The sequence below is a fragment of the Peromyscus californicus genome, unplaced genomic scaffold, assembly GCF_007827085.1.
Source record: "Peromyscus californicus insignis strain IS unplaced genomic scaffold, ASM782708v3 Scaffold_6__1_contigs__length_162567912, whole genome shotgun sequence".
Lineage (NCBI taxonomy): Eukaryota > Metazoa > Chordata > Mammalia > Rodentia > Cricetidae > Peromyscus > Peromyscus californicus.
In genome coordinates this window covers 140,893,843-140,916,851 of record NW_026294584.1, presented here as the reverse complement: position 1 = coordinate 140,916,851, position 23,009 = coordinate 140,893,843, and the positions used below count along the sequence as shown (strand labels likewise).

Genomic DNA, 23,009 nt, shown 5'->3' with positions numbered 1-23,009 from the left:
TTTATACTCTATTTTAGAGTCGGAACCACACCGCTGTGGTGACGAAAGTGCCGTTAACAAAACAAACACAGGGTCCGTGGCCGACAGGATCCGGAAAGGCGTGCACAGGGCGAAGGTGTGTGAGCGCAGGCGCGCTCTTCTTAACACGCAGGCGCCGCCTGAGGCGGGCGAGCGGTGATTGGCGGGCTGGGGCTCCGCGGGGAGGAGCGCGATGTCTGAGTTTGGGCGGGAAGTGAAACCGCCACGGCCGCCGCTCTCCAGCTCCAGGACTCTGCCGCTCTCCACTGAGGAAGGGCACCATGGTGCGCCCTGCCAGGTGCGTGGTTGGTGACGCCCCGCGGGGCGGGGAGGAAGCGCGGGGGGACGCTGGAGGCCGGTGTCCTCCCCGTGAGGGCCCTAGGGGCCCGGGTCTGACCGGGGGCGGCGGGTCGCGCGGGGATGATCGTCGCCGGTCTCGGGTGAGAGCCAGCCGCGGCTCCGGGTGGCCGGCCTGGCGCCCTGCCTGCCTGCCTGCCTGCCTTCCGCCCCCGGGCCTCCCGTCGCAGCGAGCGCCCCCGGATGTGGCCTCCCTGTGTTCAGCACTGCAGCCCCGCGGGGCAGAAACAGCGGACGGGCCTTTTTTATGGCCCTCGAGCCCCTAGGCAGAAAGGCCCACGTAAGGGAACCGTCCCGCGCCCAAGTTAGTAGTGACCAGTCGCGTGCCGCCAGTTCCTCTCGGCTGCCCATGGAACAGTTGGAGTCTGCTCTCCGTGATCACAGCCGGGATGCTAGGCCATCCGTCCGTTTTCGTAGACGTACTGAGTATAGCTGAGGCTCTGGCCCAGTGGTGGAGTGATTGCCTAGGACGTGAGAGGCTCCAGGTTCGATCCCCAGTAATGCACTACCAAACAAAACTAAACTTACTGAGGACTCGGATTCAGTTCCCAGCACCCACTTCAGACAGTTCACAGCTCTCCCAGCTCCAGGGGATCCAGTGCCCTCTTCTGGCCTTCACAGACATTGTACTCATATGAATATACATGCACACAGGCACACAAATACACACATAATTTAAAAATCATTTTTAAAAGTAATAGTTTTCTGCATAGCTCTCACCCTACCGAGTTTCCAGAATACAATAGGTAGTTTGTGTTTCATGAATTAATAAGAATTGATGTATATGTTATAACTCAACCTGAGTGCACTTAACTCTTTCAGAGGCTTTTGGTTTGATTTACTAATTTTCTGTCCCAGAGTTTTTAAAGATGCTGGCATATTTCATGCAGCTGTCAAACTCTTCAACTCTGGAGAGTGAGAGAATGAGGTGAACACCCTCCCTTCCCTGAGTGTGCGGCCATGGGAAGTACACACAGTGGTTCTCTAAAGGAGATGCCTGCGAGTTTGAAGTAGGAGCTGCACAAGCCTCTTTCACAGAACTCCAGTTTTGCCTGAAAGAGCAGGCAACTGATAAACACGCTTGTCTGCACAGGGCATTCAGTAGACATCAGAAGGGGAACTGGACAACTTTACATTTCTTTCCTGGAGGAGGAAATAACCTTTTCACATTGAGTATCCTTTTCCTCCGCCTACTTTAATTGCCACAAAGATGATAGGGACAAGCTATTGTAAAGTGACCATCCCATTAAAAAACATTGTTTTGTATTGTAGAGAGATTTCTTTTAAATATTTATTTTACTTTTAGGGGTATGTGTGGAGGGGGGTATGTGTATGTGACTGCAAATGCCTGAGGAAGCCAGAGGGGTTTTACCCCTAGAGCTGGAGTTCCAGGTGGTTGTGGGCTGCCTGGCGTGGGTGCTGGGAATCAGATTCAGATCCTCTGAGGAAGCAGTATATACCCTTAACCACTATGACTCTACCTCTGGGGGATTTTTTAAAATATGGGTAAAACTGGAGAGATGATTTATAATTATATAAATTATAATTATAATAAGCAAAAAATGAGCACAGAGGAATTTATGAATGTGCAGTAGCCACTCAACAGAATATAAGTTCTAATTGTGTGGGGCGTTTATCCAACCACCCCCACAGTTCCCCAGAGTTTTCTTGAGTGTGAGCAGCAGGAAATATTAGATGGAAGGATTTATTGCGGAGATAAACAGATAGAAAATAAAGGATAGCCTCGAGAGGGCCTGGAACCTATTCCAACGGCCCCTACTGTCTCTGCCCCAGGGTTTTTATAGAGACGCCAAGGGGTGGAGCAAAAGACCTCCTCCCCCAGCACAGCCAAGTGCAGACCATCTCAGACACCTGCACTCAGGCCCGTGGTCTAATCATCCTCTATGTGGACCTGCTGGGTAAAGCCACGAGGAACCCGAGAACGGGCTCCCACAGGTCCCCCTTTCTTAATATATAAAAAAATAACTATTAATGGCTTACAGCAATCTCCATAGCTGTTACACCTCCCAATATGGGAGTAGAGGATGATAAAGAAGGCATTTCTCTTTTGAATTAGGTCCAAGGTGACTACAGCAGTCTTAGCTGCCTCAAGCCCTTTCTAAACCAAAAACTCTTAAGGTGACTACAAACTTAAAGAATCCCTTAGCTTCATCATTACCATTAACAGGTTAACATAAATATTGCTATACATAGTCACAATTCTCTCAATCTTATAACTCAAAGCAAACTCTTAACAGAACCATTTGAATTAGCATATATGGTGCTATATATAGTTAACAATTTTCTCCGTCTTACAACTTTAACTCAATCTGAATTTTCTTGCTAACAGAACATAGGAAAAACTTTGATGTATTCACAAACAAATATTTCCTTAACTCCACAAAACCAGGGTGCATCAATATCAATAGGGTAAACATAATTTCTGCAAACGTAATTCAACCTCATAACTCCTCCTTTTCTTTATAATTTTTTAAACAAAATCTCAAACCTAGTTAGAAGAACCCAAACTCATACAATTCCTACAAACCCATATTGAAAAGCAATTTTCTCAATCTAACCATTAACACTTTGAAAACTTAGCAAAACATCCAAAAGCAGTTTCTTAATAAAACTCGTTACACTTTAAAAGTAGTCTCTTAATATACCCCATTTGCATTTCTTACTAACAAAAACATGACATTAATCCACTCAAACAACTTTTGAAATTAGACTAAGGAATATTAACTCTCCCCCTTTTCTTTATAATTTAAGCAAAATCTCAAGCCTAGTTAGAAAACCCAAACTTCTCCATTTAAACAGTTCCATTTGTAACACAAAACCAGTTCTGTAAGTAATTTCATTTTTACATAAACAGTTCCACAAAACAATTCATGAATCACCAATTAATAAAGCATATATGCATACACAAAACTTCATCTTGATTCTAGGTAGAAATAATAGATTTCTTCATTTAAACAGTTCCATTTTTAACCCAATTCCAGAAAACAGTTCCTAGGTCATTACTATAAGTAAACTCAAAATTGTCCCATATCAATGAAATCTCTATTCATTTCATTTCTTAAGTCTTAAAATTCAAACAATAAATTCTGGTACTAGCCTTCCAAATATGAGAAATCCATAACCAAAATCTTTTTGTAATTTTATCTCATTTTAAGTTCAAAAAGTTCAAACAAGAAATAAATTCTAGTATCAGGCTTTCACTTCCAAATATGAAGAGACGTTTTTCAACCAAAACTTTTTGCTGTTAACAATTTTTGTTCAAACAAGCGTCTCTGAACTTATTCTCAAGCCAGAGACCTTTTTAGGTACAGTAGTATTCTAAACCGCACCATTTTTGATGTTAGCTCAGGTTTTTCTGTGTTGCGTTGATTTTCCACGATCTCAGCTGCGGATGCCTTGTGCTGGTTCTGGCGTCTGCCATTCTTAGCTTCTTAGCGGCTTCTGGAACTTTTGCAAACCGCTCAGACTACCTGCTTTGCAGTCTTCTAGGACACTAACTTCTGTATCTCAGGTTTTTTCACCATATACATTAAGCATAGATTCACACTTAACATATACACTTTTTTACAAACTCACATATAACCTTTTTCCTTGCAAAGCATTTAGACTCACATTCAACATTTACACGTTTTTACAAACTCATAGAACATATTAATATCTACTTATTTATACTCCTTAAGGAAACTAGAACTACTTTAGCAAATATATTTCTTATTACTATTCATTCCATCTTATTCTTATTTAAACTTACATTTACAACTAGCATCTTTACTTCTTACAAGCTTATTACTATATGTCTTAAGACTACATTAGATACTTCTTGCAAGCTTATATATATTCTTAAAGGAACTCTATAGATCTATTTTACAAACTTATATAGGGCTACTATTAGCATACGTTTAACTTCGCAAACACCTAAAGATTTCTTAACAAAGAGATCTAACAAGAGAATTTTTACAAACTCACATATCTTATTTTCATCTTTTTCTATTTCTTACTCTTAATTATTATCACTATCTCTATTAGAAAGATTCTCTTAACTAGACAGGAAGTACATACATCATTTCTAAAGTTTAGAGTTTATAGTCAGCTTTGTTATAAAGCACTGGGATTTAATGAGTGTTGTTATAGAATTGTGATAGTTGTTGCTAGGGGACTGTAACCTTCCCAGGATGACGCCACACTCCAAAGTTGCCAGTTCTCTCAGCCATTCTGGACCAGCAGAAATGCACTGTCAGCGGTAGAGTTTTTAACTAGAGGCTGTCCCTTCGCCCAAATTCATAATAGCTCCCCTAAGTGCTTCAATTCAGACAAACATTTCTATTACAGCAGTACTCTTGATTTGCTCTACAGAAAAACTTCACGCTGAGTGAAATTACCGTATTTAGCTGCTGTAAAGCTCTTCGACAAATACTGCACAACTATTAGGTGATATAAAGTATTTTTCTAAAGAAGCTAGTAAAGCCAAAAGTGGCACAGCTCCGAACTCTGTTTCCTCACTGTTTGCATTAACCAGTGACAAAACCTCAGAAACACTAATCGAGCCACTTTCATTCTGGTTCCTTTATAGGAACATCATTGGAGCAGACCCTTCCTTAGTTCCACGCTCCTTACCAGACGCTCCGGTAACCACCGAGCTTCATCCTCCTCTTGTGAAAAAACACAAACATGTCCTCGACCCCATATTAACACAGGATTGGGACCCTTCCATAATCCTGAGCAGGGATCTTTCCATTTCCCATTACCCTCAGCTAAAGGACCAGGAAGATTGGAGTGAGCTCTAATATGGCCCACAAAGCATGGCAGCTTTCTTTTGTGGAATAGCGTCTTGGATTTGTTGAAACATTTTGACTGGATTGTTGTTAGTTCCAGTATTTTTACTAAAACTGTTACTATTCAAAAGAGTTAAGAACATAGATGTTCTTTCATGAAACATATCCTTCATTAGCTTACTCTGAGAAAAAGCATTTTCAGGATTTAGTATTTTCACCTCATTAGCTTTAACTCCTGATGTTATTAGCAGCTGTGATATTTAGCATTGATTTCTTATAAGGAACTTTCAGGTGAAGCAACTCTTTTGTAAGACAGCTAGATTTTCTGAAGTTTGTTTCCCATCTATAAAGCAGTCATTTCTTTTTGAATGCCTGTTTCTTATACCCTTAATTAGATTTGCAAAGGAATTACTCATTGCAGGCAGTTTGTTCAAAAGGCAAAGAACTTTTTAAGACAATGTTCAGTGTATAAACTGCTTTCCTTTGTTTTTTTAAGGATTTTAAAGTGGCTTGTTTGCTCTTAAAGGTAGCCTTTTGTCATCCAACTATCATAAAAACTTTGCACAGCTATTAGGGTAAATAAGGCATTTTACCAAGGAGCCCCAAACCGTGAAGCACCTAGTTCGTATCCTTTCAATTTTTCATTGGAACTGACACTTAAACTCTTAGATGATTTTCCTCCTTATTCTTTTAAAAGCTGTATTTTAAGTTTATCATGAATGTATTTTCGAGCTGACAAAAGTGTTTGAGAGCAATGTCGCCATCTTTAGCGGAAAAACTACCTTTCCCAGAATGCATTTCCCTTATATCGGTCCATAATAATATCAGTCCCTTATCATTTCCCTTATATCAGTCGTTTCCCATAGTTCTTTTTGGGTCTGAGAGTCAACTGGTTCTTTTACCAGACTTGCTTACAAATTCTTGCCCAGGAGGTTTGAACAAAGTTTTTTGCTTTTGCAATGGGAGATTTGAACAAGCATTTTACATTTTCAATTATGGGACATTGGGAGATTCCTATTCTCTCCTCAGCTGGCTTTAACAGGTGTTTCTCCTTCAATTGACACTGGCCCCAAATCAGAACTGCACCTGCCTCGTTAGCATGAATTGAGGTGGGCAATTTCTGATAGCAACTTTCCTCGGGGCTTGTGTTTGCCTTAGCCAGTCAGTGAAAAACAAGATCATGTACAATGGCTTTTCCATAGCTCTTTCAGAGATTTTCTCCCACTGACTTTATTCTCATTTTGCTTGTTCTTTCCCCCCCGAGATGCAGAGCTTCAGGTATCTGTCTGCGGCTCTGTACCTCTGCTAGCTGCCTTTGGAAGTAGGGGCTTTTTTTTCCTCCCCCCGAATCTGCCTCAGATTCTAGCAGCTTTTTCAGGTCATGCATTTTCTGGGGAGGAATATGTCCCTTCTGTTTCTTCGAAGTCTTTTTCCCAGAGAGTTCCCAGTTTGGTCTCAGTTTATCCCGCTACCCCAGAAACAGTTTCCGACACTACAGTGGCCGCTTTCCCTGCTACTGAAGGTAGGGGCTTTTTGTCCATTTGTTTTCTGGGTCTGTGTGGTTTGCGTACAGACTGAAGAATCTAGCAAGGGAGGTTTTTGCCATTTCTAAACTCCCATGAGGACAGGTGTTTTGCCTCATCAGGCCTTCACCTGGCCCAGTCCCCTAGTGGGTTGTGTTTGCTTGTCTGGGTGCTCAAGGACAGAGCTTATGCCAGAGGCAATCACTCCTCAGGGCTACACTCCCCCTCATCTCAGGGAGTCAGTTGAAACAAAGCTTTTCTCAAAGAGGTGCTTTCTCTGACAGAAAAAACTTTACTCCTGGATAGTTCTGTTCTGCCCTGGCTGGGCTCTTTCCCCAGACAGCGTTCTGACTCAGCAGCACAACTGCTTCAGACACAGTTCAGCTTTACTGTTTTCCTAGAAAGGTCCTTTCTCTGATAGGAAAGCTTTTTCTCAGATGTCTTTTTGCAGCTGTGGACCTATCAACCCGGGACTTGTAGGAAAGTGGACAACTGTGCCGTTCCCACTGGCTTTAGTTTTGGTTGTTCATTAGCAATCTTCCCCTGGGTCCTGCACCTTCCTGCCTCAGCTCTGTGCTCCAGGAAATTTACCACTGCAGGAACCCTAGGATCCCCGAAATGCACTCCAACTCAGAGACCTGGCCAGTGGCCTCTGGGTTTTTGGTCAGAAGAGAGGATACAATGCTAACAGTTTGCATTGCCTCAGGGGATCTTTGCATTAGGATAATTAGGAGCACCTTTTTTCATTTTGAAATGCTCAAACAAAACCCTTGATGCCTCAGCTCGGCTGTAACTGAAAAGCTTGGCTTTTTTGCCTTTCTTAGGTAAAGTTTCCCGCCCTTTTGTGCTCTCTGTAGCTTTTCACCCACACTCTCCCAAGCGTTTCCCTCAGGGTACTCTGACCCACTGTCTTTTACTAGCTTGAAGAGACAGAGCTTAGAAGAGAGGTTTTTAGGAACTTGTCCCTGCCTCCTGCATTGCAGGAAGGATTTTTAAAGCTTGAAAGAACTTAGGTTTTGCTGTCTTAGAGGTTTGTTGTTTTCCCTTAGAGCTAATCACAGGTGGTCCCCATACTAATATCTTCAGGTGATTCTAATTTTTGCCCTTTTGAGAGAAAGTTAAAGGCTTTAGTTTTTAGGTTTGAGAGCTTTTAGTTTAAGATTAAGGCTTTTTAGATTTTCCCTCCAAATTTTCCAAGAAAAGCTTTATAGTTTAAGATTTTTTTTCCCCCAGGAGAAAGACCAACTTTTCCCAAAACTTCCCAACTTTAAACTTTGGCTTTTTACACCCCCATATTTGCCTCGAGGAGAAAACACTTTCTCCTGCCGCTTGGACTTAGCATTTCAGCTGTCCCCAGGTCAAAAGCTTCCATAGGAAACTTTTTCTTCCCATAAGCTCAAAGAAGAGCTTTTTTCCCCCCAGTTTGCATTCATAGGCCCCAAAGTTAGAAAATTGCAGAGTTTTTCTGTCTAGTTGCCTTACTTATTTTTTCCTACACAATCTTACATTTCTAAGTTTTTCCTACACTATTTTACTACCCTATGCCTTATTTTTCACAAATAGAAATTGAGAAAGGGATAGAAGATAGAAAGTTTTGACAGAAGAGAATTGCGCTGCAGCAATGGACATCCTTCCAGTCCGCTTTCCTTTTCTCTCGAGGATAAAACCCCTGCCTCTCAATAATATATCTAAAAAATATATATTTTCCATAACACCGGCATGCCTTATCCACTGGCAGTGCTGAACTCAGCACTTTTGCCAAAAACTCTGTAATAAAACTATTATTTTCCTTTATCTTTAGTCCCTATTACTTTGTCTTTAGTCACTATTCATTTGTCTTTAGTCCCCCCTTTTTTTAGTCCCCCTTTTTTTTCTTTAGTCCCCTTTTTTCTTTTTTCTTTAGTTCCTGTTCATGGCGCCATTCTGTGGGGCGTTTACCCAACCACCCCCACAGTTCCCCAGAGTTTTCTTGAGTGCGAGCAGCAGGAAATATTAGATAGAAGGATGTATTGCGGAGATAAACAGATAGAAAATAAAGGATAGCCTCGAGAGGGCCTGGAACCTATTCCAACGGCCCCTACTGTCTCTGCCCCAGGGTTTTTATAGAGACGCCAAGGGGTGGAGCAAAAGACCTCCTCCCCCAGCACAGCCAAGTGCAGACCATCTCAGACACCTGCACTCAGGCCCGTGGTCTAATCATCCTCTATGTGGACCTGCTGGGTAAAGCCACAAGGAACCCGAGAATGGGCTCCCACATAATTGAAAATTATTTGTGTTCTCCTTATGTTGGGGGTTTCCTGAATTAATTTTTTTTCACATCATGTGTATCAGGTATGGTTTTGGCTTTTCAGCTAATGCCAAGTTCTTGTGTTAAATACAAATAATATTTTGAATTGAAGTACTTTTAAGAGACTCTAACCACATTGTCTTTCTTTTCAAGACTATTCAGAACTTTAAGGTGACGGTAAAAAATTAATATTTGTATTAATGAAAACTTTCTGTCTTGATCATAGAAATAAAAAACCAGTCAATTACTCACAGTTTGAGGACTCTGGTGGTGACTCTGATGGTAAGTAGAGCTTTTTACTTTTGCTTAACAGATTGAGAAATTTATTTCCTCAGAATTTATTATTCATGAGTTAGATCTGGAAAATTAGACCCTGAAAGCTTTGCCGTTTAATGTTTGTTTTTGTTATTAGAACTTGATCAAAGTTTGAGAAACATTTCATTAAATTACAATTTATTTGTAGTAGGATATTTTTTCCTCTGTATGTGGCGTGTTGGCAATCAGTCCCAGGGCCTCCCATGTGCTGTGTAAATACTCTACCACTGAGCTATTGTCTCATCCTAGAAGTAAGTTATATTTGTAGGCAGACTTCTTTCCCACCCGCCGGTTCCCAAATAATCAACACAGAGACTTACTATTAATTATAGCTGCTCAGCCAATAGCTCAGGCTTGTTACAAGCTAACTTATACAACTTAAGTTAACCCATTTATATTAATCTATATTCTGTCGCATGGCCTTACCTCTCTTTCATCTTGCACTTCCTGTTCTGTGTGTCTCACTGGCGACTCCTGACTTTGCTCTTCTTCTTCCCAGCATCCTTAGTCTGGTTCTCCCAGGCTAAGCTTATCCTGTTCAGCTATTGACCAGTTAACTTCTTTATTAAACCAATCACAGCAACATATATTCCTTTATATATTTCCGTAATACACATATTATATATATTCCACATGTATTTCCTTCCCAGACTACCATATATTCCTTTAAGTCAAATACTTTAGTAATTTCTCTGTTCAGAGAAATCTCTTTTGCATTAAGTATATCTACAACTTGAGAAAAAATAGTCTAGCAGATAGTTTTTAGCTTTCTATTACTGTCAAAGGTATATGACAAGGTACTTAGAGATTGCCAGTTCTGTTCATGATACTAGATGGGGTGGAATGTGCAGAAAATTCTAAGTTATATTTCTGTATGTGGAAGCATGAAAGAAAAATATGTTAACAAATTCTATTAAAAAGTATGTGATCCTGCAGGTATACATTCATGTGTCATACCTGGGTTTTCTTGAGTATCCTGAGAAGAACCACAGGAGTTTTGAGGATTTATAGGACAGAAACTGCTGTGAGAAGCAGCAGTGGGTGGGAGAGTTGATCAGATCATAGGAAGGCCTTCAGCATCGGATAGACAGCAGCTGCTGTTGGGATCCTCTCTGCCTCGCCAGTGGTGCTGCCTGTTTTCTAGGCTTGATTTTTTACTAGTGATGTATGTACCTTTGTAACATACTGGGCTACATTGTGAAGTTTGGTTAAAAATGATTTCCTTCCACTTGGTGAGGTAAATTTTTACAATTTTCCTAATGGTTCTGTGGGTTTTGGGTTGTTTGTTATGTCTGACATTTATGAACTGTCTTAAATTACCTTTGTAGTATTCAGTGAATTTATTTTTGATAGGTTGATTTTTTTTTTTTATATACAGGCTGCCATTCATCTTGGGATGGATGAGTGAAAGTAGAGACAAATTGTTTTTTTTTTTTATTTTTAAGGTAGAAATTAAACATAATTATGCATAAAATGTGGATACACTCTAATGAACTTTAGCTGCCAAGAAAATAATTTTCCTTTTTTTAATTTATACAAAAATAGACGATTTTATTTCTTCAACCATGCCTAGAAACAAAAAGCCCAAAACCGTGCCAAAGGAGTTAAAGCAGGACAAACCAAAACCTAGCTTGAAGAATCTCCAGAAAGAAGACATCCTGCCAGAGAAAGCCCCTAAAAAAAGGTGAGAGGTAAGACCCAGAAAACACATGCTGCTGTCAGACTTGCTCATTCAACACCTCGGTTTAAATGGGGATTTGAGCAGGTGGTGAGTGTTGATCGCTGCACAGGGAGGTGCCATTAAGTGCTTTCTGACTTGAAAAATAAAGTTGCAAACATTAGAGTCTTTCTCTTTATTAGTAACATTTGTGTAACATTAAATAGTAATGTTACTAACCCTGCGCCTATTTCTGCCCCTTCAGATCTCACAAAGCTACTTTGTTAAAAGGAGGGGTAAGGGCAGTGTTAACATTTTAAACCATTTTTCCCTTATAGATAAAAGTTATTTTCTCTATCCTACTGTGATTTGTCCAACAAAGAAGAGGTCCTATAGTATCTAGACTAACCCTCACATCTCATCATTTGGTACCAAGAGAGAGAAAGCAGTCCTAAGAGACCCCAAAATTATAGTACAAAAAGGATATGGGTAGGTGGGATAGGTAATGTTTTACTGTCATGGGTTCCTCTGTGAAAAGTTCATTAGCACTGAGAAATGTCATGTTCTGTACTGTTGTTTCTACCTGTGAATGTCATGGATGGAATGTTAAATATAAGACAAGCTCAGCCCATGAGTGAGAGACAATATTTGCAGATACAACTTAAGTAACTTGCATCCAAAGTATATTAAGTATTTAAGCTCTACGGTAAAAAGGCTGATAGTACAATTTCAATGTATAAACTCTGAATGAGCATTTCTCCAAAGGTATAGAAGTAATCAGGAAACACATGAAAAGATGCACAGCATCATTAGCTGTCAGGCAAACAGAAGTGGATAATTCTCACCCACTAGGTGATGTTTGTAGCTAGAGTTTTCCTGCCTGGCCCACAGTCAGGACAAATCTCTGTCCCCCGCCAGTCTCACAGCCACTCAGACCCGACCAAGTAAACACAGAGACTTATATTGGTTACAAACTGTATGGCCGTGGCAGGCTTCTTGCTAACTGTTCTTACAGCTTAAATTAATCCATTTCCATTAATCTATACCTTGCCACATGGCTCATGGCTTACCGGCATCTTTACATGCTGTTTCTCATCATGGTGGCTGGCAGTGTCTCTCTGACTCAGCCTTCCACTTCCCAGCTCTATTCTCCTCCTTGTCCCGCCTATACTTCCTGCCTGGCCACGGGCCAATCAGTGATTTATTTATTGACCAATCAGCAACACATTTGACATACAGACCATCCCACAGCAGATGTTAATAACTGTTAATGAAGATGTGGCAAAATCGGAACCTTCAGACCTTGCTGGTGGGGTTGTAAGATGATGCAGGTACCCAAGAAAATAGATTAGCAGTCTTCATTCTGTTAAACATAGGACTGTTCTATGCATGGCTTAGGTAGTACCCAAGGAAACTGAAAGTATGTCCACTCGTGTCAATGTTCTTAGCAACGTTCATTGTATTAAAAATAGGAAAGCGACTGTCTGTCCATCAGCGATTGGTTAAATAAGTTATCTGTTATGGACACAGCCACAAAAAATGACCTACAGATACATGCTATAATGTGAATGAGCCTAAAAAATGCCATGCTTTCTATAGTAGGCACAAAGCCACATATTAAATATTATTCCATTTGTATGAAGTGTACAGAATAAACTAATCCACACAGAAACTGAATTACTGGTTGTTTGGGACTGAGAGAAGGGTAACAGTGTCCCAGGCAGGGTTTCTGCCAGGAAAAAACACCACAGCCAAAAGCAAGATGGGGAGGAAACGGTTTCAGCTTACAGTTGCATAGCCTGGTCCATCACTGAGAGAGGTCAGGACAGCAACCTGGAGGCTGGAGCCCATACAGGGGCCATGGAGGAGTTCTGCTTATTGGCTTGCTCTTCTTGACTTACTCAGCCTGCCTTCTTGTAGTACCCAAGATCACCAGCCCAGATATGACACCACCCACAGTGAGCTGGGCCCTCCCACACCAAGAGAATGCACCACCGGTTCACTCTCAGGCCAGTCTATGGGGGCATTTTCTCAATTGAGGGTCCCTCTTCCAAAATGACTCTAGAGTGTGCCAAGCTGACATAAAACCAGCGAGCATGGCTTAATTAGGAATGGCTGCTGGTGGGTATGGATAATGAAGTGTTGTAAAATTAGACGGTGATGATGTGTTCAAAACTCTGAAGATACTAAAAGCTGCTGAATTATCTACTCTAAAAGGGTGCATTTTATGGGGCAGTGGATGTAGCTTCAGTGGTAGAGTTCTTGCCTTCTGTGCAATAATTCCTGCATTTTATTCAGGAGGAAGACCAGAAATTCAAGGTTATACTTTGCTAAGTTTTGAGGGCAACTTAGGATACATGATGCGCTATCTCAAGAAGAGGAGGAAGCAGAAAACTATTTTATAATACATGAAATATATCTCAATAAAACTTTTTTTGACAGTTTCATCCATGCATAGAATTATTATGACCAAAATCATCCCCACCAGTATAACTTACTTAAAAAGTAAGTTCTTCAAGTTTTTCCTCATCTGTCTTTGTGTTTTTCTGTTACAATCATGAGAACTATAGGTCAACTTGAGCAGGAAGGCTTTACAGTCTGCCTTTTTTGGGCTAAATTGGTATGGCTTATTTCTCCACCTTCCTAATTCACCTTGAAGATTCCTTGGGGGTACTTTTAGTATTCCACCCAGAATAGTATCTTTGCATAGTATGTAGTGAAGTATTTGTTAAAATCTAAATTGGGAGAACAGAGGTAGACAGCAGTGGATGAGATGAAGAGATCTCTGGGTGGGAGTGACGTGTGAACTGAGTCTATCTTAGGGTAAACCAGAGCTTTGTAGGCAGAACTGATAGTAAAGAGAAAGGACAGTTACAAGAACGGTAGTCAGCAGAGGTGCAGGCTACTCCTGCCACACTCGTACTCTGGATAGCAGGACCTTGCTACATTTTCGGAGTCTCAAGTCAGTCAAGGACACTTTAGGAACATTTTTGGAAGGTAGCTGCTCTTCAGTACTAATATGGGAAAATCTGAAACTTGCTTTTTAGATTTAGTGGTATTAGTGCTCTAATCGAAATTAAACCCCATTGTTGTTCACATGTCTGTTTTAGGGTGGCTTTGGATGACAAGGTCTTCCAGCGAGGCCTAGAAGTTGCCCTGGCTTTATCTGTGAAGGAACTTCCAACAGTCACCAACCAGGTGCAGAAGTCTCAAGAGAAAAGTAATTCTGTTTCTGTGTGTTTATCTTTAAAAGTGTCTTACAGTTTTTGTAAATACTTTTTAGGGTAAGCCTTCACAGAGGAAAGAACACGATTTGATCTATAAAAAGAGCACTTGGCGAGGGCCTCTGTGGATTCAACTTTTTTTTTTTTTTTTTTTTTTTTTGGTTTTTCAAGACAGGGTTTCTCTGTAGTTTTGCGCCTTTCCTGGAACTCACTTTGTAGCCCAGGCTGGCCTCTAACTCACAGAGATCCTCCTGCCTCTGCCTCCCGAGTGCTGGGATTAAAGGCGTGCGCCACCACTGCCCGGTGGATTCAACGTTTTATTAGATCAAGCAGCCCACCTCACAGTGTAAGTCCCAGGCTCCTTTATATGTCAAGCAAAGAGATGTACATGTGGGACACTGATATAATAAAAAGTTGATCAGGAGTCCAATCTTGATCAAATGAGCTAGACAGTCCTAACAGTCCAGTTCCTTATCTTTTAAATCAGAGTTTCTTGAACATGACCTAATGGTGATACTTTGTGTTATCTACTAAGATTGGAGGCACCAACCTTCATAGAAAGTTCAGTAGACTTCAGAGTATGACTTCTAGATTTCTCTGTGATTTTTCACTTCTGAATTTTTTTGCATATGATAATACAGATGAGGCTTTTACGTTAATGCTGTCTGTTTAATAATCAACTGTTTTTAATTGGAAGACTATTAGTCAGGAATCAGAAATGTCAAGAGTGTTGTCATGTCCTATATCTCAAATTAGAAGATTAGACCTCATCTCACAAGACTGGAATGTATACAGGCATTTTTCTTGGAAGTAGCACTCCTCACTGAGTAATGCTCTTCACAGCATGGGGACTTAATGTTATCAATATCATTATTTAAAGGTCTCCTAAATTCTTGAGGTTGGTTGTGTTTTGTTTTATGGTGCTAAGGCTGAAATCCAGGGCATCACACATACTGTGCAAACATTCTAGCACTTTATCACTTGTAGGTTGTAATGATTGGAAAGAGTTTGTATCAGTTGCTTTTCTGTTGCTGTGATTAAAATACCATGACCAAGAGCTGTTTATTTTGGCTTGGGGTTCCAGAGAGTTAAGAGTCTACAATGGCAGGCAGGGGGAGCATGGCAGCAATGTGGGAGCAGAAAGCTGGCTTATCACATTTCTGTTCACACCCAGGGCGCTGAGAGAGTGACCTGGAAGGGGACTGAGCCTATAAACTCTCGAGGCCTCCAGTGACTTCCTTCCTTCAGCAAGGCTCCACATCCCAAACAGTGCTGCCAGTGGGGTTCAAGAGTTCAAATATGTGAGCTTATGGGGCAGTTCTCAAGCCACCACAGAGCTTAAGGTAGCATGAGCATGGATTTGTCCGCACGGAAGTGATATTTATGACTGTATTTGGTCATATAATAAGCAGTTTCCACTTGAATTTAATCTTCCACAATAATCACATAAGACATGATTATCTTTATATTCCAGACAGGGAAATTAAATCTAGAGGAGATAGGAAAGTTTACATATGGAGTCCGATGATGAACCCCAGTCTTATTGTAGAGCCCAGACTGGTGCCATATGCTGGCTCCTCCAAGTTAAACCACTGGGCTGGTGGGATCCAGGGTGGTTCATCCTGGTTGTGTGTTCATATGGTCCATTGGTCATGTTCCTGCCTTTTAGACACTGGTTAGGATGCATCTGAAGCTCTTTGCTTACCTCCTATGCTAGGCACTGACGAACACAGCAATAGGAAAGCAGAGATAACAGAGGAGTCTCCTCCTGTCTCTAACTGCAGTGGAACCAGTGATAATTCAGGTACGTTTTGACGTTAATAACAGTTCTTGTCATTCACAGTACTGTGTTCTAACTTGTTTTAAGTTCCTGTGCCCATAGCTAGAACAAAGTCTTCCCATGTCTCAAGGCTTTCTATCTCCTGGTCTTTGTTTCTTTATGCTTTAGTCTTGTTCTGACTGCAGACCTCCTTTCTTCCCTACTGGACAGTTGTGACTACTCAGGCCCTCCATTCCACAATGGGTGACCACTCAAGGGCTGCATTTTCCCAGTGCCATCTGGAGAGTTCTTTGGCAATGATTCTTTAGGGTCTCAGAATAACCCTTAAAAGCAGAGGCTATTGCTGGGAGACTGATGGACTTCATCCCAGCGTGGCCTGTGTAGTGTTATTGGAGCAGAGGTCATAGGGTCTGCCCAGAGTTCTCACTGATGTTCCTGTCTCCAGAAGATTTAGACAAGGTCGTAGAGGAGGGGGACACCAGCATTGTTGAAGGAGAGGAAAAAGCATCATCTAAAGCCACGGCTCAGCGGCCACGGCAGAGGAGGGCGATCTCGGAAGGCAGTGACAGCAGCAGCGGTGCTGATGACGCTGAGCCGGACAGTGCAGCTGGTGAGTTACCCTGCTTCAAGTCAGTCAGTCCTCTGGAGTGCAGTAAAAACAACTCCTTGGAGAGCAGGACGTATGCAAAGCACTGGGTTGAGCCTTTGAAGTCGTAAACTCCTAGAGTAGTTCATTGAGCTCGGCCACAGAGGGAGAAACTGTCTAGGGGTAGCCTTTAAGCCGTGGCTGGACAAACAGGCAGCAAGGGTGAGGTCCCACTTCTGACCGAGGGAAGGGCTTGAGCCGTGAGACAGACGAGCAGTCAGTGGGACTCCCGGGGAAGAGGCTGAAGAGGCTGAAGAGGCAGGCAGGCTGCCACTAGCTGTGGAGCAACGCTTAACCTGTTCTAACAGGTTTCAGCTTTTGCTATAACTAGCAGAAACTTAGGAAGTATTTTGAGTTGAAAGTGGTGTGAAACAGTGTTATTATCAGTTGTTTTCAGACTTAGTAGAAATGAAGGCAAAGGGAAAATATGGTGACTTTGATAACACTGTAATGTGTTAAAAATTTAAAAGAATACGTCTGTACATTAATACCAATCAGATACAACATTTTAGATTTTAACCTTCTGTCACTATATAACCCTGTTCATCAACACTCACTGAACAAATACTTGATGCCTATGATGTTTACTATATTCTAGATACTAGGGAGATCGTAATGAGCAAAACGGTTCAAATTCTAGTGAGGGGTCACAGACAGTAAACACATACATAATGTTTTGAGAGTTATGGTATGCAAGCCGAAGGGCTCAGGCAGCTCAGTGCTAGGGCACTTGTCTGGCAAGTGTGGATTCCAGGGTTTGAGCCCTGGGACTGTAGAAAATAAAGCACCACGAAGAAGAAGGAATGTGGAGGTTATAAAAGGCTAGTGGGAGTGAAATGGGACGTGTTATTTCGGGTCAGGAGAGGCTGACATTTGAGGTTAGAAACCATGCTTTCACAGAGGCAAGAGCATCCTTAGTGTGTTGAGTGACCATGAGGCTATTGCAGATAAGGCAACAGAAGTCTCAGTTTTTAGAGCAAAGACAGAATATGTAATTTTCTGTTCTAGATGAAGATTCAGAAAATGATTCTAATTTTGATGAGAGTGAAGAAAGTGATGAAGAATTTGCAGTGAGAAAACGTAAAGTTAAAGAAACGAAGAAGAAAGCGGTGCAGAGAAAACCCGCAGTGGGCAAAGAAAAGAAATCGAAACACAAGTGTGAGGCGTCAGGTAAGCCTGCTCCCAAACTCCTCCTTTCTAGAGTCCTGTTCCTTGTTTCCGGATCTTCCTTCGTCCGTGCAGTATTCTTCTGATGCTCGTCTCTGGTTAGAAGGAATTGTGAGTGGGCAGAAAAGCTGAGAACCCTAGCAGCCAGGAGCACTGAGTACGGACCCTCCAGCCCTCAGCACACAGCCATCCCTGCAAATGCCCTGCACCCACACCTTACCATCAGAGCACTGACATTCAGAACACCTCAGCATATGTTGGGGTTTGTACACAGGGGTGACGGTCAGGAGCTCCATCCCAGGTTTGCTCATTTAGAGGCTGGACCATGCTGTCTGGATGTTTAAACAGTGAGGACTGTATGAGCTTAAGTCTCTGCTTTCCTGCATGACATGATCTCTGTTTTAAGGACCCATTTTAACATCTTAGTGTGATTTTTACAATGAAAATTTGTGATAACTTGGACATGGAACACCTGTTTCTTATGTTCAAAAGTTAGATTATTTTTGAGCCTGTATTACCTAATAGATTATTACAAAATGCTACTTTTATTCTTACTCTTCATATTTCAGTCTTCTGGCAGGTGTCTTATCACCATGACCTGTTGCACGAATCTTAAATGGTCTTAAAATAAAAAACCCAGAGCCAGATACTAGGGTAAATGCTGAAAGATCACAGAGACAAAGGAAGAGGCCACTAGAGAAACTTCTCATCACTATGGAATCCTCAGGCCAAATGCGAGATCCTATCTCTATGAATCCTCAGACTGCAAGCCTCTGAGTCCTCAGCTGAAAGCTCCTGGTTCCTGTCTCCTCACGCCTTATATGCCTTTCTCCACCCAGCCATTTCACTTCCTATTTAGTGCTGGGATTAATGGCGTGTGGCTTTCCAAATACTGATAACAAAGGCATGGGATCTCAAGTGCTGGGATTAAAGGCTTGTGACTCCCCAGTACTGGAATTCAGCCATGATTCAGCTCAGCCCGTGATCATCTCCGCTACACTTCCTAAGCACACGAGGTTCCAAGCTCCCTCCCTCCCTCCCGAGCATTGCTGGACTGTCAGCACATTGCAGTAGACACCGATCTTCCTTTGCTGTCCTCCTTCTGGTGTGCAGTGCAGGACAGTAAGTTCCTGAGAACGAACTGGCCACGTCGTGTGTTCTTTGTAACCCTAGGGTTCTCAACCCTGTCTCCAGCACATGTAGAAGAGGCATTATTTGTAAAATGGTTACAAGTATGACCTTTGAAGTCAAACCTGGTTTCTAATATAGGCTCTAACAACAGCTATCAAACTACAGGCAAATTGCTTAACCTCTCTGTTCGCTTATCTGATAGTGGGTCAGTGATCCTGAGGTGGGAGTTGTCATAAAGGGCGAAAGTTCATACTGACACACAGCCTGGCGCAGAAATGCTCATCCAAAGTCGTGGTCTTAGGCTTGTTGTAAGTGGTGTTTGGTCTGAGACCATCCTACTTTGTAGCCCGTGCTGGCTTTGAGTTGAAATCCTGCTGTCTTAGCCTCTGGAGTACTGGGATTTCAGGCAGGTACTACTCACCTGGACAGTAAGTGATCCTTGTTTTCAAATTGGTAATCTGTGCCTTTTGAATTTTTGGAAGATATGAGACTTCATCATTTTTAGACATATATGTTAGACTTGAACATTATCTTCCTGTATGACAATTGTTTCTTTTATGTTTTTCAGTGACTTCAGTAGATATGGCTCCAGCTGCCGTCAAGTCAGACTCTCCATCCTTACCCGAGGCAGATGGTCTTTCTTCTGAGGCCAGCAGGAAATCAGCAAAAATGTGCAGCCCTTCAGCTGAAGGCAAGAGACCCAAGTGGGTCCCGCCAGGTATGGTAACTTGCTATCAAGCGCACCAGCTTAGAAAGCTGCCAGTGGTAGCTCTCTCCTAGTCAGTCACAGGAGTTATCTGTGAGCGGTTCCCATGTTACTTCATGTTCTTCCACACCAGTGTTTTCGGTTTACCATCTTCCTATTTCTTTATTAGGCATCAAGGTTGAGTGTGATTTGTTTTCATTACTATAAACAAAACAGCAGTAAACAGAGACACTCTTATTTCAAAAGTCTGCAGACACATCCCTGACTATCGCAGAGTCAAGGGGCATTAGTGAAGTTTTTTTTTCTCCTGGCAACAAAGTTTTGCCTCAAGATCTGCTGACCTCCACAGTTTCACCAAGTCCTCAGGCTTGGGGCATTTGAGTGTAGGTTAAGTTTTCCTGCCTGGCCCACAGTCAGGATAAATCTCTCTCACCTGCCAGTCCCACAGCCACTCAGACCCGACCAAGTAAACACAGAGACTTATGTTGGTTACAAACTGTATGGCCGTGGCAGGCTTCTTGCTAACTGTTCTTACAGCTTAAATTAATCCATTTCCATTCATCTATACCTTGCCACGTGGCTCGTGGCTTACCGGCATCTTCACATGCTGTTTCTCATCATGGCGGCTGGCAGTGTCTCTCTGACTCAGCCTTCCACTTCCCAGCTTTATTCTCCTCCTTGTCCCGCCTACACTTCCTGCCTAGCCAATGGCCAATCAGTGTTTTATTTATTGACTAATTAGCAACACATTTGCCATACAGAACATCCCACAGCATTTGAGCATTGTAACATGCAACAAATACAAATGCCATGGCAAACTTGTCCTTGTTTTTATATGTTTGTTTTGCTGCACAGCCAGAAAAATTGAAGACTGAAGGTTTTGGAGTTGGGGTTCCTGAGCTCCAGTGTGGGTCATTCTTTTGATCTGGGGCTGCGCTTGACAGGCTCTGCAGAACAGAACAATATACCTAACTGCTTGTTTGCCTCTGTGTTTTCTTGCAGCTGCCTCCGGAAGCAGAAGCTCCAGCAGCAGCCCTCTGGCAGGAGCACCCACCAAGTCCCCAAGTCAGAGCCTGCGCCTGGGCCTCTCCCGGCTAGCACCAGTTAAGCGTTTGCACCCAAATGCCACAAGTAGCCAAGTACGGTAGCAGGAAAGGACCTGTGGGACCCTCAGTCCTGCAAGCTGTTGTTGTGTTCAACTTGCACGTGGAGGAAACCTTTAATGAGTCACATGAAGGATCTCTGTTTTGTGATTCTGGTCTCATTAAAGCTTTTCTGTCTTTCAGCAGAGGGTTCTTGGAGGCTCTCCTCATGTCACTCCTGAAGAATGTGTTGTGTTTTCTTATGGTTCATAAGTCACTGTCACTTGGCTCTGACACATCTGTAGTCACATGATATGTCTCCCAGCTCTTCAGAGTGTCTGGCAAGGGGAGATCTGGTTCCTTCAGGAGGCGTTTCTGAAATCTTTCCTGCTACTGTGTTTCTTTAGGTTTGTTATTAGCTTGCTATTTATCCAGGTTGTCCTTAGTAAGGATTCTGCTTTTGTACATATTAAAATGATAACTGCAGCATGTGTTCCCTACGTGAGAACATACAGTTATTGTACAGCAGATAGAATTTAATAATACTTTATGAACTCTTCATTGTCAAAACTTTAATAAAGTGAAAATGTTTAAAAATGTGTTCTTTGATACCATGTATCCACCAGTCTACATTTTGGTAAATGAGTCTTCTGTGGTCACCATAAGCAAGGGGAAGGAGTGTCTTCATCACTTCAGATTAAGCCAGAGCTTGGAAGACTGGCTGTCAACTTGTCACCCCTGTATTAGCTAACACAGTTTTTCAGGAAGTTGGATTCATTTTCGGTAAAAGTAATTATTTTTATGGTGAGACTATCAACTTGTTCCTGATCACTTTTTAGTAAAAAATTTAATGTTTACCATAAAATGTGCAATGCCTTGCTTAGTTCTCAGCTGTGAGACTTCTGTGTTACCATGAGAAGAAGCAGCTTTGAATTATGATTAAAGTGAGCTTTTGCCTATTTTGTCCATTTTCGTCTTAACTCGTGTATACACATACACTACCATTCACCACCTTACCTGCTCCACCGTCCCCTTAAAACCCCAGGCTTCAGTTATGTTCTGTGGGATTTGAGACAGGGCTTCCTGTGTAGCCCAGGATGTTCTTGAAGTCAAGGTCATGCTGCCACAGCCTCCGTAGTGGTGGGTGCCTCCACACCCACCTAGTTACCTGGTACTGAGTTAATCTCTATGCTTTGAGCAATAACCACTGTTAATTGATAACTACTCACTGGCCCTCACTTGAGGGACTTGGTTTTTCTTGTGATTCATATTATTTCTTTGTGTTTAAAGTTCCCTCAGAGGCTGGAGAGATGGCTCAGTGCTTAAGAGTACTTGCTCTTGCAGAGGACTCCAGATTTGATTTCCAGCACCCACATCTAGTGACTTAAAACTACCTGGAACTCCATGTCCAGCAGATCTAACACCCACTTCTGGACTCCATGGGCACCTGCATTCCAGTGGTGCATATGCATACATATATGCACCCAGACTCACATTAAATAAGAGTCCCCCTCAACGTGTTAAAACTCACCTAGCTACAAGCATTAATAACCATCAGTTGCCAGCCTCATCTTACCTTTTCCTCACCCAATCTTACCTACTCCAATCATGCCCTGAAAACAACTCCTTTGGCTCATGCGGCACCTCCCTGCCCACTACAGCTTTCTGGTCTTGTGTTACCTACCCCCACTTGCCACGGAATCATGTCTGTGATTAGACTAACTACATCTTGCAACATAACCTATTGCCTAGGCCATTGATAGCTGATGTAAATCAGCAGTCTCTTGAGCAGTGATTCTCAACCTTCCTAATACTGTGACCCTTTAATATAGTTCCTCGTGTGACACCAACCATAAAATGATTTTCATTGCTACTTCATAACTAGTTTTGCTACTGTTAGGAATCATAATTAAATATCTATTTTCTGATGGTCTTGGGCAACCTCTGTTGGACAGCTTCAAGGGGTCACGACCCATAGGTTGAGAACTTATCTCTTAAATCTTTCCAGGTTCAGTAGCCAGCCTGCCTGCCTGCCTGCCCTCCTTCCTTTTCTCCCATTTATTTTTATTTTACTTTTAAAATAAGCTTACAGAGTGATAGGTTTCCATATGTGGGTTTCATTCATATTTCCTTTCAGGTGATCCTCCTCCTGCTCCCCTACACACACATATCTCCCTCTTCTCCCAGGCTGCACTCTGTTCTCCTTGTTTTCAGTCTCATGGACCTCTATTTCCTGGTCTTCACCCATGTTTTCTCCCCCTACTGGATACACATATTCACTATAACAGAAGCTAGGATCCCCATAAGAAAACACGCTATTTGA

General features: G+C 42.2%; 1 protein-coding gene across 3 annotated transcripts; it reads left to right on the top strand.

Moving 5' to 3' along the window:
• Positions 1-150: 150 nt before the first annotated feature.
• On the top strand, positions 151-21,645 carry Rad51ap1 (RAD51 associated protein 1). Of its 3 annotated transcripts, none has more exons than XM_052721290.1 (9): positions 151-316; positions 9,205-9,260; positions 10,839-10,977; positions 14,061-14,170; positions 15,892-15,978; positions 16,403-16,564; positions 17,609-17,770; positions 19,467-19,616; positions 20,607-21,645. In XM_052721290.1, exons 1-9 carry the CDS (start codon positions 300-302, stop codon positions 20,750-20,752), a joined length of 1,029 nt encoding a protein of 342 aa, XP_052577250.1. In that variant the 5' UTR covers positions 151-299; the 3' UTR covers positions 20,753-21,645. The 3 variants fall into 3 exon arrangements, with proteins under 3 accessions (XP_052577250.1, XP_052577249.1, XP_052577253.1); XM_052721289.1 differs by having other exon boundaries at positions 153-316; positions 16,400-16,564; XM_052721293.1 differs by having other exon boundaries at positions 154-316; positions 16,400-16,564; positions 17,609-17,758.
• The last annotated feature ends 1,364 nt before the right edge of the window (positions 21,646-23,009 follow it).

What these genes read in the sequence shown, in the direction of transcription:
- Rad51ap1 (XM_052721289.1), top strand. An exon ending in GAGAAAGCCCCTAAAAAAAG is followed by an intron (nt 10,978 to 14,060) that starts GTGAGAGGTAAG and finishes TGTCTGTTTTAG; the next exon opens with GGTGGCTTTGGATGACAAGG. An exon ending in ACACAAGTGTGAGGCGTCAG is followed by an intron (nt 17,771 to 19,466) that starts GTAAGCCTGCTC and finishes TATGTTTTTCAG; the next exon opens with TGACTTCAGTAGATATGGCT.